This window comes from Patella vulgata, chromosome 3 (genome assembly GCF_932274485.2).
Source record: "Patella vulgata chromosome 3, xgPatVulg1.2, whole genome shotgun sequence".
NCBI classification, from domain to species: domain Eukaryota; kingdom Metazoa; phylum Mollusca; class Gastropoda; family Patellidae; genus Patella; species Patella vulgata.
The window spans coordinates 47,912,149-47,927,700 of NC_065881.2; the positions used below are offsets into that span (position 1 = coordinate 47,912,149).

General features: G+C 33.5%; 2 protein-coding genes across 3 annotated transcripts; one reads left to right on the forward strand and one right to left on the reverse strand.

Annotated features, from left to right (window-relative positions):
* Nucleotides 1-600: 600 nt before the first annotated feature.
* On the reverse strand, nt 601-7,595 carry LOC126815582 (signal peptidase complex catalytic subunit SEC11A). Of its 2 annotated transcripts, none has more exons than XM_050541294.2 (6): nt 7,462-7,595; nt 4,891-5,000; nt 3,374-3,523; nt 2,768-2,887; nt 2,358-2,415; nt 601-2,086 (listed from the first exon to the last, which is right to left on the reverse strand). In XM_050541294.2, exons 1-6 carry the CDS (start codon nt 7,519-7,521, stop codon nt 2,036-2,038), a joined length of 549 nt encoding a protein of 182 aa, XP_050397251.1. In that variant the 5' UTR covers nt 7,522-7,595; the 3' UTR covers nt 601-2,035. The 2 variants fall into 2 exon arrangements, with proteins under 2 accessions (XP_050397251.1, XP_055955786.1); XM_056099811.1 differs by lacking the exon at nt 7,462-7,595 and adding an exon at nt 6,343-6,491.
* Nucleotides 7,596-8,139: 544 nt separating this feature from the next.
* On the forward strand, nt 8,140-15,477 carry LOC126814578 (LDLR chaperone boca). Its single transcript, XM_050539820.2, has 5 exons — nt 8,140-8,360; nt 9,572-9,728; nt 10,953-11,034; nt 12,574-12,718; nt 13,798-15,477. The coding sequence occupies exons 1-5, from the start codon at nt 8,202-8,204 to the stop codon at nt 13,879-13,881; spliced, it is 627 nt and encodes a 208-aa protein (XP_050395777.2). The 5' UTR covers nt 8,140-8,201; the 3' UTR covers nt 13,882-15,477.
* The last annotated feature ends 75 nt before the right edge of the window (nt 15,478-15,552 follow it).

Genomic DNA, 15,552 nt, shown 5'->3' on the forward strand with positions numbered 1-15,552 from the left:
TGATCACTTTCTCGCTGCAGAGTACCAAAACTTAAAGGAGCTAAATCACTAACATTTGGAATCTAGAAATTGACAAAAGTGGGTCGCACTGCATATAATACTGTAATATGAATTTATATAAACTGATTTACATTCAATGGTTTCCGTTTTTACTCCAATTTCAAACCAGTTATGTTCGGTGAAATAAGCCAGCAGTCTCAAGCGAGTGCAAATTTCTAGCGACTAGTTATTCCAGTCTACATACGCGGTTTGATTTGGTGCAATGTGTCTAGCCTAGTCCCTCGAGTCTCTTGATACAACTGGGGCTGAAGCGCATTATGGTACACGATTTGTGTACCAATGGTAAAATGTTTATTTTGTCTTAAATATTGGATATCAAAAGTCCATCTTTTTCCGGTAAGATCACAACATGAATGTTGATTTAATTTGACAAATAAATCGTGTTTTCAATGTTGAAGATTTTGGATGATATTGAGTTAGAGACTTAGCTACTTTAAATGACAAGGGCAATAACTGTGTACATTGAGTTTGCAGGAGTCTGCATTTGATTAGTTTTCCAACAAGCTTGAAATGTGGGCATATAAAAACAAATATACTCAATTAAAGAATAATATAATTTTATTATTAAATTATTTCATGAATCCAAAAAGTCTTCTCAAATATACAGTATAATATTTGACAGGCAACAACATAGTTACAAAAAAAAAAAATCTTACATAAATAACACAATAAAACATAATGTTTTATAAATTGAGTACATCAACCATTCACCAATTAAATTGTACATGATTATCTCTGCTTTAGTTATCATAAATGAGAAAGGGTTAACAGAAAACAATTAATTTTGACAGGTTTACAAATCTTACCCATGACACTAACAGAGGCGGATTCAATGGGGGGCGCGAGGGACGCGCACCCCCCCCCCTAATTTTCGACAGTGCCCTTTTTTACTGCTGAAAGTGCCTTTTCTCAAACACAAATATGTCCGTTCCCAACCCGTTGTAGGGATCCCAAATGACTCAAACCATCGACGCAAACACACCAGTCTGGGAAATAGCTCTTGGAATGGCTACAGATGCAAGGAAATGACGGTTAATTTTCTTGGGAACCCCCCCACCCCACAGCGGCGTGCCCTGTCTCCGCGGTCAATGCCTTCATTTTGCAGCGCCCCCCATTTCAAAATTCCTAGATCCGCCCCTGACTAACTCTTCATGTTGCACTTTACCCAACCCACACAATATACACGATTAGTATGTAGGGTTGCAATCACTAAAAAGAAATAAACTAAATGCCTTCTTAATAATGTGAGGCAGCAGTGCTTTCTACCTTCATCCTCTCATTATATTGAGGCCCTAAAGTTTAATCTAAATTTTAATTCTTATAACAGAACACTAAAAATGATGGATGATATTGCTAACATAATCATCTCAATATGTATTTGATATATTCTTTGAATGGCATTTACAAATAGATGTGTATATGCTTGATAAGGACTTGTGAAATCTTGTTGAAACGTTGCAGTGAAATAAACCATAGTAATTGTTATTCCATAAAAGTGTGTTACTGATATATTTGATATAACAAATGTCATGTAAAAATAAACACTTTCTTCATATTTTTCTTTAAAGCTGCTGAACTGCTTTTTTTGGACAATAACTATTATTTTATGGATTAATCCAAGTTAAAATGCATTCAAATTGATTAAGAAAAGAAACCCAAATATCAACGGTAGATAATCTCCTGACCTGGATTTAATCGGATTAAAAAGAGGACCATCAAAAGATTTACTCAATAGTTATAGGTGACACTGTCTTGTTTATATCATATACAGAGGATGCTGAATATCGTAAATTTTCAATTGAAAATACTGAAGGGAATTGAATCACTGAACTTTCACAATATTGTGACAATAAAAATTAATAACAATGAGAACAGTTTGAAAATAATGAAAGTTTGATTTTTCTACATGTAACAATTATTTTAGCAGTGTTAGATAATCATAGAAAAACATAAACAAAGATATAAATGAATGTGACTATTCTCTGTGAATTAATACATATATACCAAGGCAGGCTAGCACTAAATACTGAAATAGAAAATGTTAAATAATCTTATTGTTTATACTGTAAATATAGACATATAATTGTTTGTTTTTGTTTTAAAAAAAAATGATCACAATAATTAAAATATAATTATTTGCTACTTTAGTTTTAAGAGAGTTGGAGTACAGTAATCAATACAAAAGATATCAATTGACAGAAAACTAATAAAATCATACATATATTTTCCACACTAGAATGTTATGTCGATTCCAAACAATAGTTACTTCTGCATAAAAACATCAATTAACGACCTACCTTGAATTTAGGATAATCATTCATTAGAATGGTGACTATTCCAACATATGGCAGAAAACTGAAAATATAAACATAACTCAAAATGACATACAATGTACATGTATATGACTGTGAGGTTATTAGTTTATTGACTGTCTGAAATGTTAGATTGACCATGGATGCAGACCACTAATTGTTTCACCATATCTTGGTACCCAGAATGACGTTCAGGTTATTATAACCTCTCTCTTATCCCTTTGCCCCATTTGCGGGCGAATTTTGGCTGACTTTTTGTTTGAAATCAAAGAAGAGGGTTTGGATAGATATTTGGTGAATATTAATGATTCAGGGGAGGAAGGATAACAGAGTTAAGAGATCGGTTAAGTTCTTCAGCCTACATTTACATGTCTACTACTGCAGAGACTACATACCCTCTAGCTCTTCCAACTACATCCTTTTTTTCTAACCATAACTGTCCTGGTGCATATAAACCTCTATCATCTACAGAATTATTATCACCTTTAGTTAAAAACTTCAGTGACCCATCTTCTCTATAAAATATAATAAATTACATATATTTTAATGTGAAACTATGACTTTGAAATTTGCCTTCTTGTTACTATAAAAACCGACAGCCAAAATTGGTGTGTATGAGTTACAAATATATAGTAAAATTGCCTCGTTATCCAGACAGTTGAGCTTCACTTAATGGAGATAATTGCTTAGAAAAGCTGAGCTGATATAGAAGCTTTATTTCTCCATGTCTCAATTATGGCTTGATGATAGTAATGCTAGTGCTACGCTACAGTATTAGTGAAACTATTTGAATGTACTTATATTTTAAAAAAAAGACTTCCAAGATTACAGACCCTTTATTTTATAGGTTAACTTTCAGCTGATAAAGGGGCACATCTCTTGTAATAATATCTGATCTGGCAGTCCCGAATTTCAAATGTGTGACTATCTTATACAAAATAATTAAGTCATCAACAAGGATTTACCAGTAACATGCACACGAAAGGTGATTCTCAACTTACTTTTCGTGAATTTTAAGAACTCTGTGAACAATTGGGATGTCTCGTCCTTCTATTTTAAATACAACAATTTCTCCAACTCTGATAGCTTCTTCTTGATGATTGGTTAAAAGTAATAAATCACCACGGTAAAAGGCCGGCTCCATACTTCCACTGAAAGAATTGTTGAGATTTTAAATCATTTGAATTTTCTATCATGATATGCCTAAAACTCTTGTACATATATTTAATCTTAAATACTAATGGGTAAACCATTTTGAATTGGTATCTACCAAATTCATCCTTCAGGGATCACCTAAAAACCTCCTAATCGATGGATTTGCATATGAATATTTATACATAAATTAGTTTTTGAAGTGACTTTGTCTCTACAATTAATATAAGATTACCCCTAACCAGCAATACACATATTCTGGCTAGCTGAATGCAGTATAACACATGAATGAAGATGCAATTAAGACAAATATGTGTATAACAATGAAAATGCTAAGTAGTTTCTGTAGGGTATGTCAGTAGATCATGTTTTTTATTTAAAGGCTAAATATGCAAGATGGCCAATAATCATTTTTCTTATCTAAATTCAACAAAAATAAAGACTCAAAATTGTTCTTTGATAGTAATCTAAACTATTAAATCACAAAACCTAGGTTACATGTTATCTTGTGTTCATTGTTCAATGTTTGTGGACAGAAATAAAATATTATTCAGGCAACAAGATGGCTGCATGAAATCAATATTAGGTAATAGGAACTTCAGATGGCTGTGACAGTATCTTCCATCAGGATTGCTTTGAATAATTTTAGATTAAAAGACTAAACTTTTTTGTGTATTGTTTAAAAGTCTATATTAATTTTTAATAATTAACACTTTTAATATTTGTGCATCATTGGCAGTACATGTATGGTCGATTTAACATACATTATGCAAGAGCTAAATTTGTCCATTGCAGGCCTTATTTTAGGCCTGAAATGTTATATAAACTATTAATTAGACATTTATTAACAAAACAACAAACAGTGGTATCTCAGCTCAGAATGAAGTAATTTGAATGACATTTTCAATATTTTCATTTTACATGTACATTATCTATTTTCGAGCTATTATAGCAAGAATGGTCAGCTCTTTATCTAAATTTAACATAATGTATCTTTAACAGGACCTGCAGATTACATAAATATGAAATAATACAGTCTATCTGAATCCAGATTAAAATGTAACAGAATAATGTTATGATGTTGACCTGTGCTTTATGCAAGGTGTTAATTTTGATTGGAGAATTTTGTAATGTTTCCCTGTGCTGATAAAATATTTGACTAAACACATCATTATAATTTACAAAAGACTCTAGTGACTGACATCTGTCTGTGCTTAAAATATAAGGTTAATGGAGATGGTCTGTCTGTGCTTACCATAATATGAAGGAGTGTTCAAAACAAATTTATTTTATGTATTAATATATGCCATGAGTCTAATACAGTTCCTTCAGTTGTACTACAGTATTGAGACAAATAAAAACATACCTGAGTACAACAACTATAGGACTTTCACTGCCAGTAACAACCATCAAACCCTTCCATATCATTAAAGCTGAAGATACTATCATACCAAAATTAAGAACTTGATAATAAAGCTGAAAAATACATATGTACATATAAATGAAAAAAGTTTATTTGGAGAGAGAGGGAGAAATGGGGTTTAACGTCCACTGGACACAAACTAGGTCATTTCAATAATTCGCTCGCGTGTAGGGATCTTTAGCAGTGGGAGGAAAACCGGAGGACCCGGAGAAAACCCACAGTTTGGACAGACGACCCTACTCCTTGTCACGTACAACTGGGGAATCAAAACCACGCTAGTTGACTCAATGACAGGCCTTATGGTTTAGCACACAAGCTAACCATTCGACCATCCAACCCCTTAAATTTATTTGGTGTACATGTAACTATGAAAAGAATAATCAAACAAAATTAGTCAATATGTGCACAATAATATGATTTACAGACACTATTAAAGAACATTGTAAGGAAGGTACTGTAGTGGATACCTAAACTAAAAAATTTTTCACTTTTCACTTAGCTAGCAGTAAGAGAGTAGCTTGCTAATATCGGCTAAAATTTTTAAATTATTTATCGCATTTTGAATTATTTACAAATTCCATTCTTTTATCAACAGGTCAAGGTCTCCAAAATGCTTATTGCCCTTTTGGGGGCCATGGTGGCTCACTAACCTGGGAGTGGGTAAGAAGCTGGCTCGCTTGCCTGGAGGTCGCGTGTTCGATCCCTGCATTGGCCGAGAAATTTCATCAGGATTTTCTGACGTGGTTTCCCCTTGTTAGTGGTGCAGGATGGAGAGCCTGTCAAGGACAGCTGTCTAGTCATTCGGATGGGACAGAAAACTGAGGTCCCATGTACACATTGGCGTGCACGTAAAAGTTGGAATTCGATATAAGAGTAGGCCATAGTGTCGCTGCCCGGGCAAAATTTCCCTCATAGCACACTGTGTGGCATATGCCGTCTTCATCAGCCCAGTTGGAGCAGAACAGTAGGACGTTAAACCCCATTTCATTTCATTTCACAATAACCTGGAGGTCCTGTGTTCGATCACTGCATTGGCCGTGGTGCAGGAAAAGATCATGTGCAGTTGGAATTCGATATAAGAGTAGGCTGTAGTGCCACTGTCCGTCAAAAATTCCCTCTTAGTACACTGTATGGTCTATGCCCGTCTTTATTACCCTAGTCGGAGCAGAACAGTAGGATGTTAAACCCCATTTCATTTCTTATTATTCTTTAATAAATCTTAATCTGTCTCGAATTTTGCATGTACATGTATGGTATACAATCTAATTTGATACAGTATAGAAATTTTATGGCAAATCAGAACTTATGTATTTTTTTACTAACTGGAGCAGATCTCCAAATCAGTAATTCATTAAAACATCTATCTATATAATCTATACAATCTTAATCTCATACCTCCAATTTGAATATCTCTGATATGTAACTGCATGGTCAAATTTATATGTATAATGTATGTGTATATGTGTACATCTCTATCTCAGAATTATATAGAGGATATTTGTCGTTTTAGAGTGAATAACATATTTTATTTCATTGAGAAGCAAGAAAACTTATATTTTCACGAATACGTAGCATGAGTGAAAATATAAACGTTTTCTTGCTTAGAGATGAAATAAAATATGTTATTCACGACAAAACGACAAATGTTCTATTTATTTTATGATTTTACAATCATTTTAGGTAAAAACAACTAGCCAGTGGAATAACACTTTTATTTCACTGATAAAACGCGGTATTCCACTACTGATCATAAAATAAAGAGACTTTAAGCAGGAAAGTTTGGTGAAAGCGGACATTAAATAAAGCTATTTCACACACCCCCCCCCCCCACACACACACAGGTTAAGTGTATGCCATTGACTGATCTATGGGGTCACTGAGGAACTTGAATACATATTAGGCTATGGCAATTCAGTGAGTCGTAGGAACAATATTGTTACTCCTCACTACTTCTCTCAGTTTCCAGTAGAAATTTTTCCCCATACCTTTCTACATTACTACAGTCTGGCCTATAATAGTCAATTGATTTAGTGTTTAATTTCAATCACGACCTATTTGAATTCATGTGAATTCAAACTGAAGTGTTGATTCTACAAACTGCATAAAACAATAATTTTGTAAGGTAAAATTAGGCTAAAACCTACACATAATCATATACCATTGGCATTGCCAACGTTACATCCTTGTCATTTCTTGTGGCACATCTCATTCATTATGTTGTATTGCATATTAAATAAGCAGTAATATTAGTAATTTAAAACTCATAGGTTCAAAGCCAAAGATAAAATAAGTACGGATCCGACCATATCATATACCATATGCGGCCATATGCCATATGGGCATGGCATATATGCAGATGATATTATATATATTGCCAATGCCATGTGTGAACGTTCACGTGTTCACAGGAAAATCAAATCAAATTCATCAACAATTTTCCATTTTTCGGTTGCAAAGTCTTCATTGTCGTCTTTACCTAAATATTTCTTTCTATTTTTCAATTGGAATATTTACCTGTCTTTTATTCATACGCCGGACTTCGTCCAGGAAATCCATGTTTAATAACCCAGACATTGTGTACAAGTGGAAAATTTTTCTGAATTTTATTTTCTCAACGAGTTATGTCCCCTAATTAAAGTATTAATTTAATTTCTGGACCAGGACTTTATCTAGCTTATTCTTGAGAAATCCTCAACTTTAGAAAGGATATTTTCTAGTAAAGAGGGCTTTATAAATAACTGGTAAATATACAAACTTCAACATTTAATTAAATAATAAACTTTTGATAGTCGGTATTTTAAAAAGGTCGTGTATTTGTAATGTAAAACATGGTATGATCCAACTACAGCATTTGTAATTTTTTAATTAGATACATTACCCAGTCCAAAGAGTAACCGATGACGTTTGTTATAGCAGTACACAGAGAGAACACTAGATCGGAGATGGTCTAGCACATTCTAGCTAATAATGACGTCATGTAAGGGTTAGAACCTGCAGAATTCGTAAAGGTCTCGAGATGTAAACAGGTATAGCGCTAACCTTAACATTGGACCAGGTCTACCCCTTACCCTATCCCTAACCTACAATCCACTGATGACGTCATGTGCGCTAGACCGTCTCCGATATTGCGTTCTCCGGTACACAATGACGTCTATATTGGCGGTACATGATCTGGAAAACCAAGTCTAGTTGTCGTGTCGCTTTGTAAAGCCGGCACTAATCGGAAGTTCTTGTCTGCACGTAAAAGTGTTAAGATGAAAGCGGTAGCTTTTCTCTGTCTTATCTGCTTCACATATTTATTAGCAGCTGAGAAAAATACTGATGAAAAGGTTGAAGAAAAAGATAAATGGAAGAAAAAGAAATTACAAGACTACAGTGAAGCTGATTTAGAAAGGTTATATGATCAGTGGGAGGTAAGAATAAGGAATGATCAACAAATGAAAAAGGGGGCGTGGTAAACATTAAGATGAAGAAAGATGATGTAGATATTACATTGATATATTTTGGTCTTTGAGATTCAGTGTTAGCTACGAAAACTTATTAGGTCAATTGATTTTGTACGACCATATTTATCAGTAGGTCTGCCCAACCAAATTTATTGAAGGCTAAATTTTATTTGCCAGAGTGCAATATAGTATAGCCGAAATTGTCTTAGAAAAACAGGGGCGAAGGGGGGTGGGTGGTGGAGGGGCGCGGGGTACTACCCTGCAAGGAAAAAGAACAGTAAGTCTCAAAATAGGCAGTCTGTCTCAAAAGTGTGCATCAGCGACTGAATGAAATAATGAATATATGTGCCAATGGTTCACTGTTTTCATGTATGGAGGTTTTAAGACACGATTAAATTAGGCGATATTATAAAGGTCAGTTAGGTCATTTGCAAATGATATTCAATATTAGCAAAGATTTTATATATTATAATGCTGAACTTATGACCCCCATAAGTCGGAGTCTGGTCTCCACAATGTAATAAATCTCAATTAAAATACCTTTCAAAGTTTCCTATGTGTTTAGTTTTATTACTCCTAGGCTCAAAACCAAACGAAACTAAAATACTGCGAATTTTATTATTTAAATTTAAACCGAGTATGTTCATGTGTAACAAGATACACTTTTGTTACCAAAGAGTTTTATATGTCCACTTCAATCACATTGCCAGATATTCATCATAATCCTTGTGGACAGCATTATTCAGAATAAACCTCGCGAACATCAGAATTTTCCAGATGATTCATAAACTATAGGCCGTGGGGTGCCACGTGCCTCTTGCAAAATTCTTAATAAAAAACATGAACTCCCATGTGTAGTACTCATGTTATAAGTGTTTTCTGACCATCAGAATTCTGCAAAATTTTCACCCAAAGTCCAGGAAATGGCATGTCAGGGACTCAAGATTCAAAAATTTCTCTGGGGTGGGTTCTCGTCTCGTGGCTGTGTCACTCGTATTAGGGGATTAGGGGCCTGTGCATCAGTTAATCTCACCCCCCCCACCCTCAAACTAAATCGATATGTACGCCCCTGTAGAAATAAAATATTTCTAATTCTGTATACTTAATCTATGCTTGATTTGCCAATTGTTTCACAGATTAACACTGGTAATATAATGCCTTTTTATCGTATAATATAGGAGTCAGATGAAGATGAATTAGAAGAAGATGAAAAACCAGAATGGAAAAAAGAGCCTCCGAAAATTGATATGTCACAAATAGATCCTTCAAATCCTGAAAGTATGCTAAAGATGAGTAAAAAGGGAAAAACACTGATGATGTTTGCCACTGTTTCAGGTCAGTAAACTCTACCTATAAAGAAGAAATAGGCCTTACAAAACAAAGGTGTGTTTAATTATGCAAACCAAATGTCAAATATGAAGTAATAGCCTATTTACCTTGCCTGAAAGTTTCAATTTATAAGATGTTGGAAATAATCACTAAAACAATTTATAGGAGTTATATTTTTACTCTTTTAGAGCACTTTTAGAAACTGTTTATAAATTTATGTGATAAACTCTAAAATTCTATTACCCCTGACATAACAAAAGTATAAAGGGAAGTTATCACTGGGTACACATTTGAATAATAGCTAATCGGGTTTATCCCTGACATAAGGAGATTTTTAGTCAGGAAGCTTGTCTCCACAAACTGTACCTGACAACTGGATGTTGGTATTAAAGGATAATATTGGTGCCAGTCATTGTCACATATGTGATAGAACTGGTTAAACACGTTCCAAATATAATTTTAACACGGAGATCATTGCTACGATAGATGTGTTATGAAGATTTCAAGAATCGAAAGAGACGAACGCAAAAGGGAAACACGAGTTATCCCTCTATATAACTGACTTAAGTGACCAGTGATAACACATACATGGGCGAATTTCTGCTCACTAATAACTCCTTCGAAGACCAAAAGTTGTTATATGAGACTGTAAGAGGATATCTGACAATTCAAAAAAGTAATTGAATGTCATTAGATAAGAGAACACGAGAAAAATAGAAATAGTCTGTACATTCCCTTGTTTTTATCCATTCTATACTTAATAAAAACATGGTAATGCAGGGACTTTTTCTATTTTTCTTTCATGTTCTCTTATCTAGTGACAGTCAATTCTTTTTATAAATTGTCAGATATCCTTTCACGGTCTCACACAACAACTTTTGGTCTTCGAAGGAATTATTAGTGAGCAGAAATTCGCCCATGTATCTGTTATCACTCGTAACTTCAGTCAGTTATATAGAGGGATAACTCGTGTTTTCCTTTTGCGTTCTTCACTTCCGATTGTTGAAACATGTTAAAATTATGTTTAGAAGGTGTTTAACCAGTTCTATCACATATGTTATAATGACTGACCCCAATATTGTCCTTTAATAAATAAACACATTAAACAAGGCCCTATAAACTAGGCTTGATTTTTTTATGTGTAATGTTTTACAATAGCAATGACAATTATTCTGCCTCGGGAGTTGAATTGGGCAATAGAATGTACATACACTTATATTATTTTTTTAGGTGATCCAACTGAGAAAGAGACAGAACAAATTACCCAGTTATGGCAGAGCAGTTTATTTAATGCTAATATAGAGACACAAAGGTATTTTTACAGAACATCTTTATATTTACGTAGGATGTTATTGTTAAAGACCATTTCATTTCATTTAAAAAAAATTCCTTGCCTAAATACCGATAATCTTGCCCATAAATTGTATTTTAGAGAGACATTATCAAATTAAAGAATTCACACTACAGGTTGATATACCTAGATGATTTATAAAAATAATATGAAAGATAGTGGAAAATATATTCTACATAAGGAACTAATCCATTTATACCCAGTATAAAAAAGTAACACCGGTTACATTAAACAAACTTAGATATATCATCTGAACACATAATATCTATCATGAACAAAAGATAAAGATAAAATCAAAATTTTAGTGGATACTTCAATTTTGATTGGCTAAGCACTAAAATCAATCTTATATTATCCAATCAAATTACTAAAATTTGGATTTTATCTTAGTTAAAATTTCATGAAACAGCCCCCTGTATTTTAATCAGATTGCAGATCAACCTATCTATGTAAGTCTGTGATAGCGATACAATAAGGATTTGATTTATTTGATTTGTTTGTCTAACTAAAGGTACTATTCTGCAATTGAATTGTCATACCGGTAGACCTGGAACAGGTCTTTAGGCGAAAATTAAGTGACCAATCAAATACATGGATAAAGGATAAATTGTACTATGGTTGCCATTCTTTGTTTGATAATGATGAGAGAACCCTCGTTGAAACATCGCCAGAAATAAAAGTTTTAAGTAACTTGTATTCCATATAATTGTGTCATGTCATAAATTGTAATTCTTATGTGCCCACATTGTCATGTGGACGTATATTGTCGTCGCCTGTGTGTCTGTTCATATTTGTTTGTGGACACTCTACAGGTCACAATTTTTATCCAATTTGAACAAAACTTGAAATATAGGTGTATTTCCCAAACATCTTGGTTCCTTTCGAAATTGCATTGTATCGGACTGTAACTTCATAGATTATGGCCCCTGATTGTAAAAAAACAAATCATGTTTTAGCTTGTGGACTTGCTAGAGTTTATGTGTGTTTATAACCCAAAGATCTCTGTTGATATTTGCCCATATCATACCGTAACTTCCTGGATTATGGCCCCTAAATTGTTTCAAAAATCACGTTTCTTAGCTTGTGAAACCTCTAGAGGTCACAATTTTTATTTAATTAAAAAAAAACTTTAAATATATCACTGTTACACCCGAATGATGATTGAGTTTAAATCTTGTGAAAATCAGATCGAAACTGCTTGACAAAATGGCTGCTACTTGTACGCAAATAGTGTAAAAGTATGTAATACCAAGATTGTGGACTCTCTAGAAGTCACATTTTTTTTCCGATCTTGCTTGATGAAACTTAAAATATATGTTTATATCCAAAAGATCTTGGTTCCTTTGGATATTCATGCATATCAGTCCGTAACTTGGTTATGGTCCCTGGTACAAAAAAATGTGTTTTTATATAGCTTGTTCTCTGTCCATCTCTTGCAAAATGTGGGCATATCTTGCCTGGCAAATACTTGTTATTATACTGTATAGATGTATTTTTCAGGTATATTGTTGGAGCGAACCGTGCTATTTTCATGTTAAAAGATGGAGGCAAAGCTTGGGAAATCAAAGATTTTCTTATTCAACAAGATAGGTGTCTTGAAGTCACTATTGATAACCAAAACTATCCAGGAAAGGGAGCTAAAAATGTAAGTAATGAAATATAAAGTTACTAGAAATTAGATAATTTTACCTATGCATTACCATAAATTCCAACTAGTGTAGCTTGACTTGACAGATTATCTAAACGCTTTGCAGTACTTTCTTACCTTTTTTTGTCCCCCGCCTTTCGAAAAAAGCAGGGGACTATTAAAATGGGTTCATCCGTCACACATTTTGGGACACAATAACTCTCTTTCTAATTGAGCTAGAATGTTCAAACTTGGTGTAGGTGTTTATTAGGTCAATGCCTTGATGGATTTCGAAGATGAGCATTTTCTGCTTAGGGTAAGCAGAGATAAGCAACTTGATTGGTTGATGCTTTGGTACCTGATAACTTTAGTTCTAATTAAGTGAGAGTGATGAAACTTGGTGTATAGTTTGACTAAGTTCGATAATGAACATTTTCTGCTGACGGTAAGCAGAGTGATAAGCTATTGGATTGGTTGAGTGTTTGGAACACAATAACTCTTCTAATTGAGGTAGAATGTTCAAACTTGGTGTAGGCGTTCATTAGGTGAATGCCTTGATGGAGCTCGATGATGAACATTGTCTGCTTACTTCTGCTTACGGTAAGCAGAGATAAGCAATCTGATTGGTTGATGTTTTGGGGCACGATAACTTTGGTTATAATGAAGTGAGAGCAATGAAACTCCGAATGTAGATTCATTACATCATTACCTTGACTAAGTTCGATGGTGAGAATTTTCTGTTTAGGCTAAGGAGCGATAAGTAATTTGATTGGTCAAGACTTTAGAACATAACAACTCTTTTAATTTAGGTAGAATGTTTAATCTTGATGTAGATGTTCAGTAGGTGAATGTCTTGATTAACATTTCAAGCTGAGGCTAAGCAGAGCTAATCAATTTCATTGGTCGATGCTTTGGGACAAGATAATCTTGATTCTATCTGATAGAGAGTGATGAATCTTAGTGTATAGTTTGATTGCTCAATACTTTTGAAAAAAATAAATGTGCGATTAATTAATATATGTCATCTATTTATTTTGGGATTTCGGCGGGGGACATCAGCCTCACTGTTGGCTTGTTATATTCTAAATTTATTTTAGGAAAACAAGACTGCTAAAAAAGACAAGAGTGCAACCAAGAAGGGAAATAAATCGCCAAATGATATTAAAAAAGAAGAGCTCTGAAAGCATAGACTACAGAATGGTGAAATCGATAGTGAAGAAATAGTACATCAGTGTTGTGCTCGACAGTATTACATTCCTCAAGTGCCTTTCTACTTTGATATTGTGGTGTTATTAAATGTAGGCCACTGTGTATTTATTTGAATAATTATCAAAATTTCAAAAACAAACTAAACATTCTAGCAGAACTAGCTCAGGGCAGGTGTGGTAGCAAAATTTTAAATAATCAAAAACCTTTTGCCAGAATATTATTATTTGAGGGATGAAGCTGGGCCCTACACTAGGTCCCATTTTAGGCTTGGGAGTCCTCGGTGTATACCTTAATGCACTTAGAAAAAGAGAACATTTAGTACTGGATGTAGGCATAAGCTAAGCAAGCTGCAGGAACCTCACGCCACAAGAGTCTCAAAATTTCAAAATTCTTTTTTGCTTTAAAATTTTATGTTACTTTTTAATGTGTACTGTACTTTTGAAAATAGCCTGTATTGCAAATTTAACACAGGGTTTCCAATCTTTATATAACTCTGGGTTTCACAAAGTCTAAATCTGGCACAGATTAACAAAAAGATTAAGTTTTGCAATTTATAATATGCAGTGACCAAATTTTGACAAATTTTTATAAAACCAAGGAAGTAAATATTGATGCCAAAAATATATTTGTATATGAATTCCATATATTAATGGTGTATTCAAATTGATAACAGTTGTACTTGGAGATGTTCAACTTTTTTGCCAAAGTTCCACCTAAAACTTTTCTTTTGACGGATAGTATATATGATTTTTATGTAAGAAATAGTAGGTTGTGGAAATATATTATATGATAATGGGGAAAACAGATAACACATAAACACAAAGAGTAATAACTTTCGTCAGAAGTAAGGTTTCAATTAGATTTACCTTTAGGAAGAGACAAGAAATTAATCCATCATGAAATTAATGTGACCTAAAGAGGGGCGTTATAAGTGTGTATTGACCCCGTTTCACTGTATTCTTGACTTCTTGTAATTTTAAACTACAGACTTGTTACCAGGACAGAAATATAAACCATTTCATTCATTATTATTATCTTATTAATCACTTTTGATGAGATAACTGAGATAAAAAAAATACATATTGATATTCTTATTTTACAAAACTGGGTAGAAGCCTGGGTAAAACATTATGTATGAATCACTTCTGAAATCCTCCTAAAATTTATAATGGACTCAATATTTGTTATTCATACTATCAAATGTATATTATAATTGTAATCCTTCAGAATAAATATTAGTTTAATATGGGGATATAAAACATCAATTAACCCTTTGGACACTGACACCCTGAATGACATTAAGACATAATCTCCCAGGGTAAAAATGGACCCACATTTTTTTTGTAATATTATGAACCCTTAGGACAAGAGTGGCCGAAAATCCGCCTAAAGCAGCCAGTATATTGGCTGTCACAGGTACCTGTTCGTTATGGATTGTTCAAAGGGTTAATATTTCATAATCATGTCATTTTTATTATCTTTTAATTCATTTTTTTTGATATTAGTAGATCTGATAGCTTTCCTATTTTGTTATGTTTGAAATAAAAAAAATTCTATTAAAAACGTAATATTAATTTTTGAATGTTACCTATGCTCATTGTATTGCCCTCCAGCCACAGATCTGTTTTAAGAGTATAGCATGC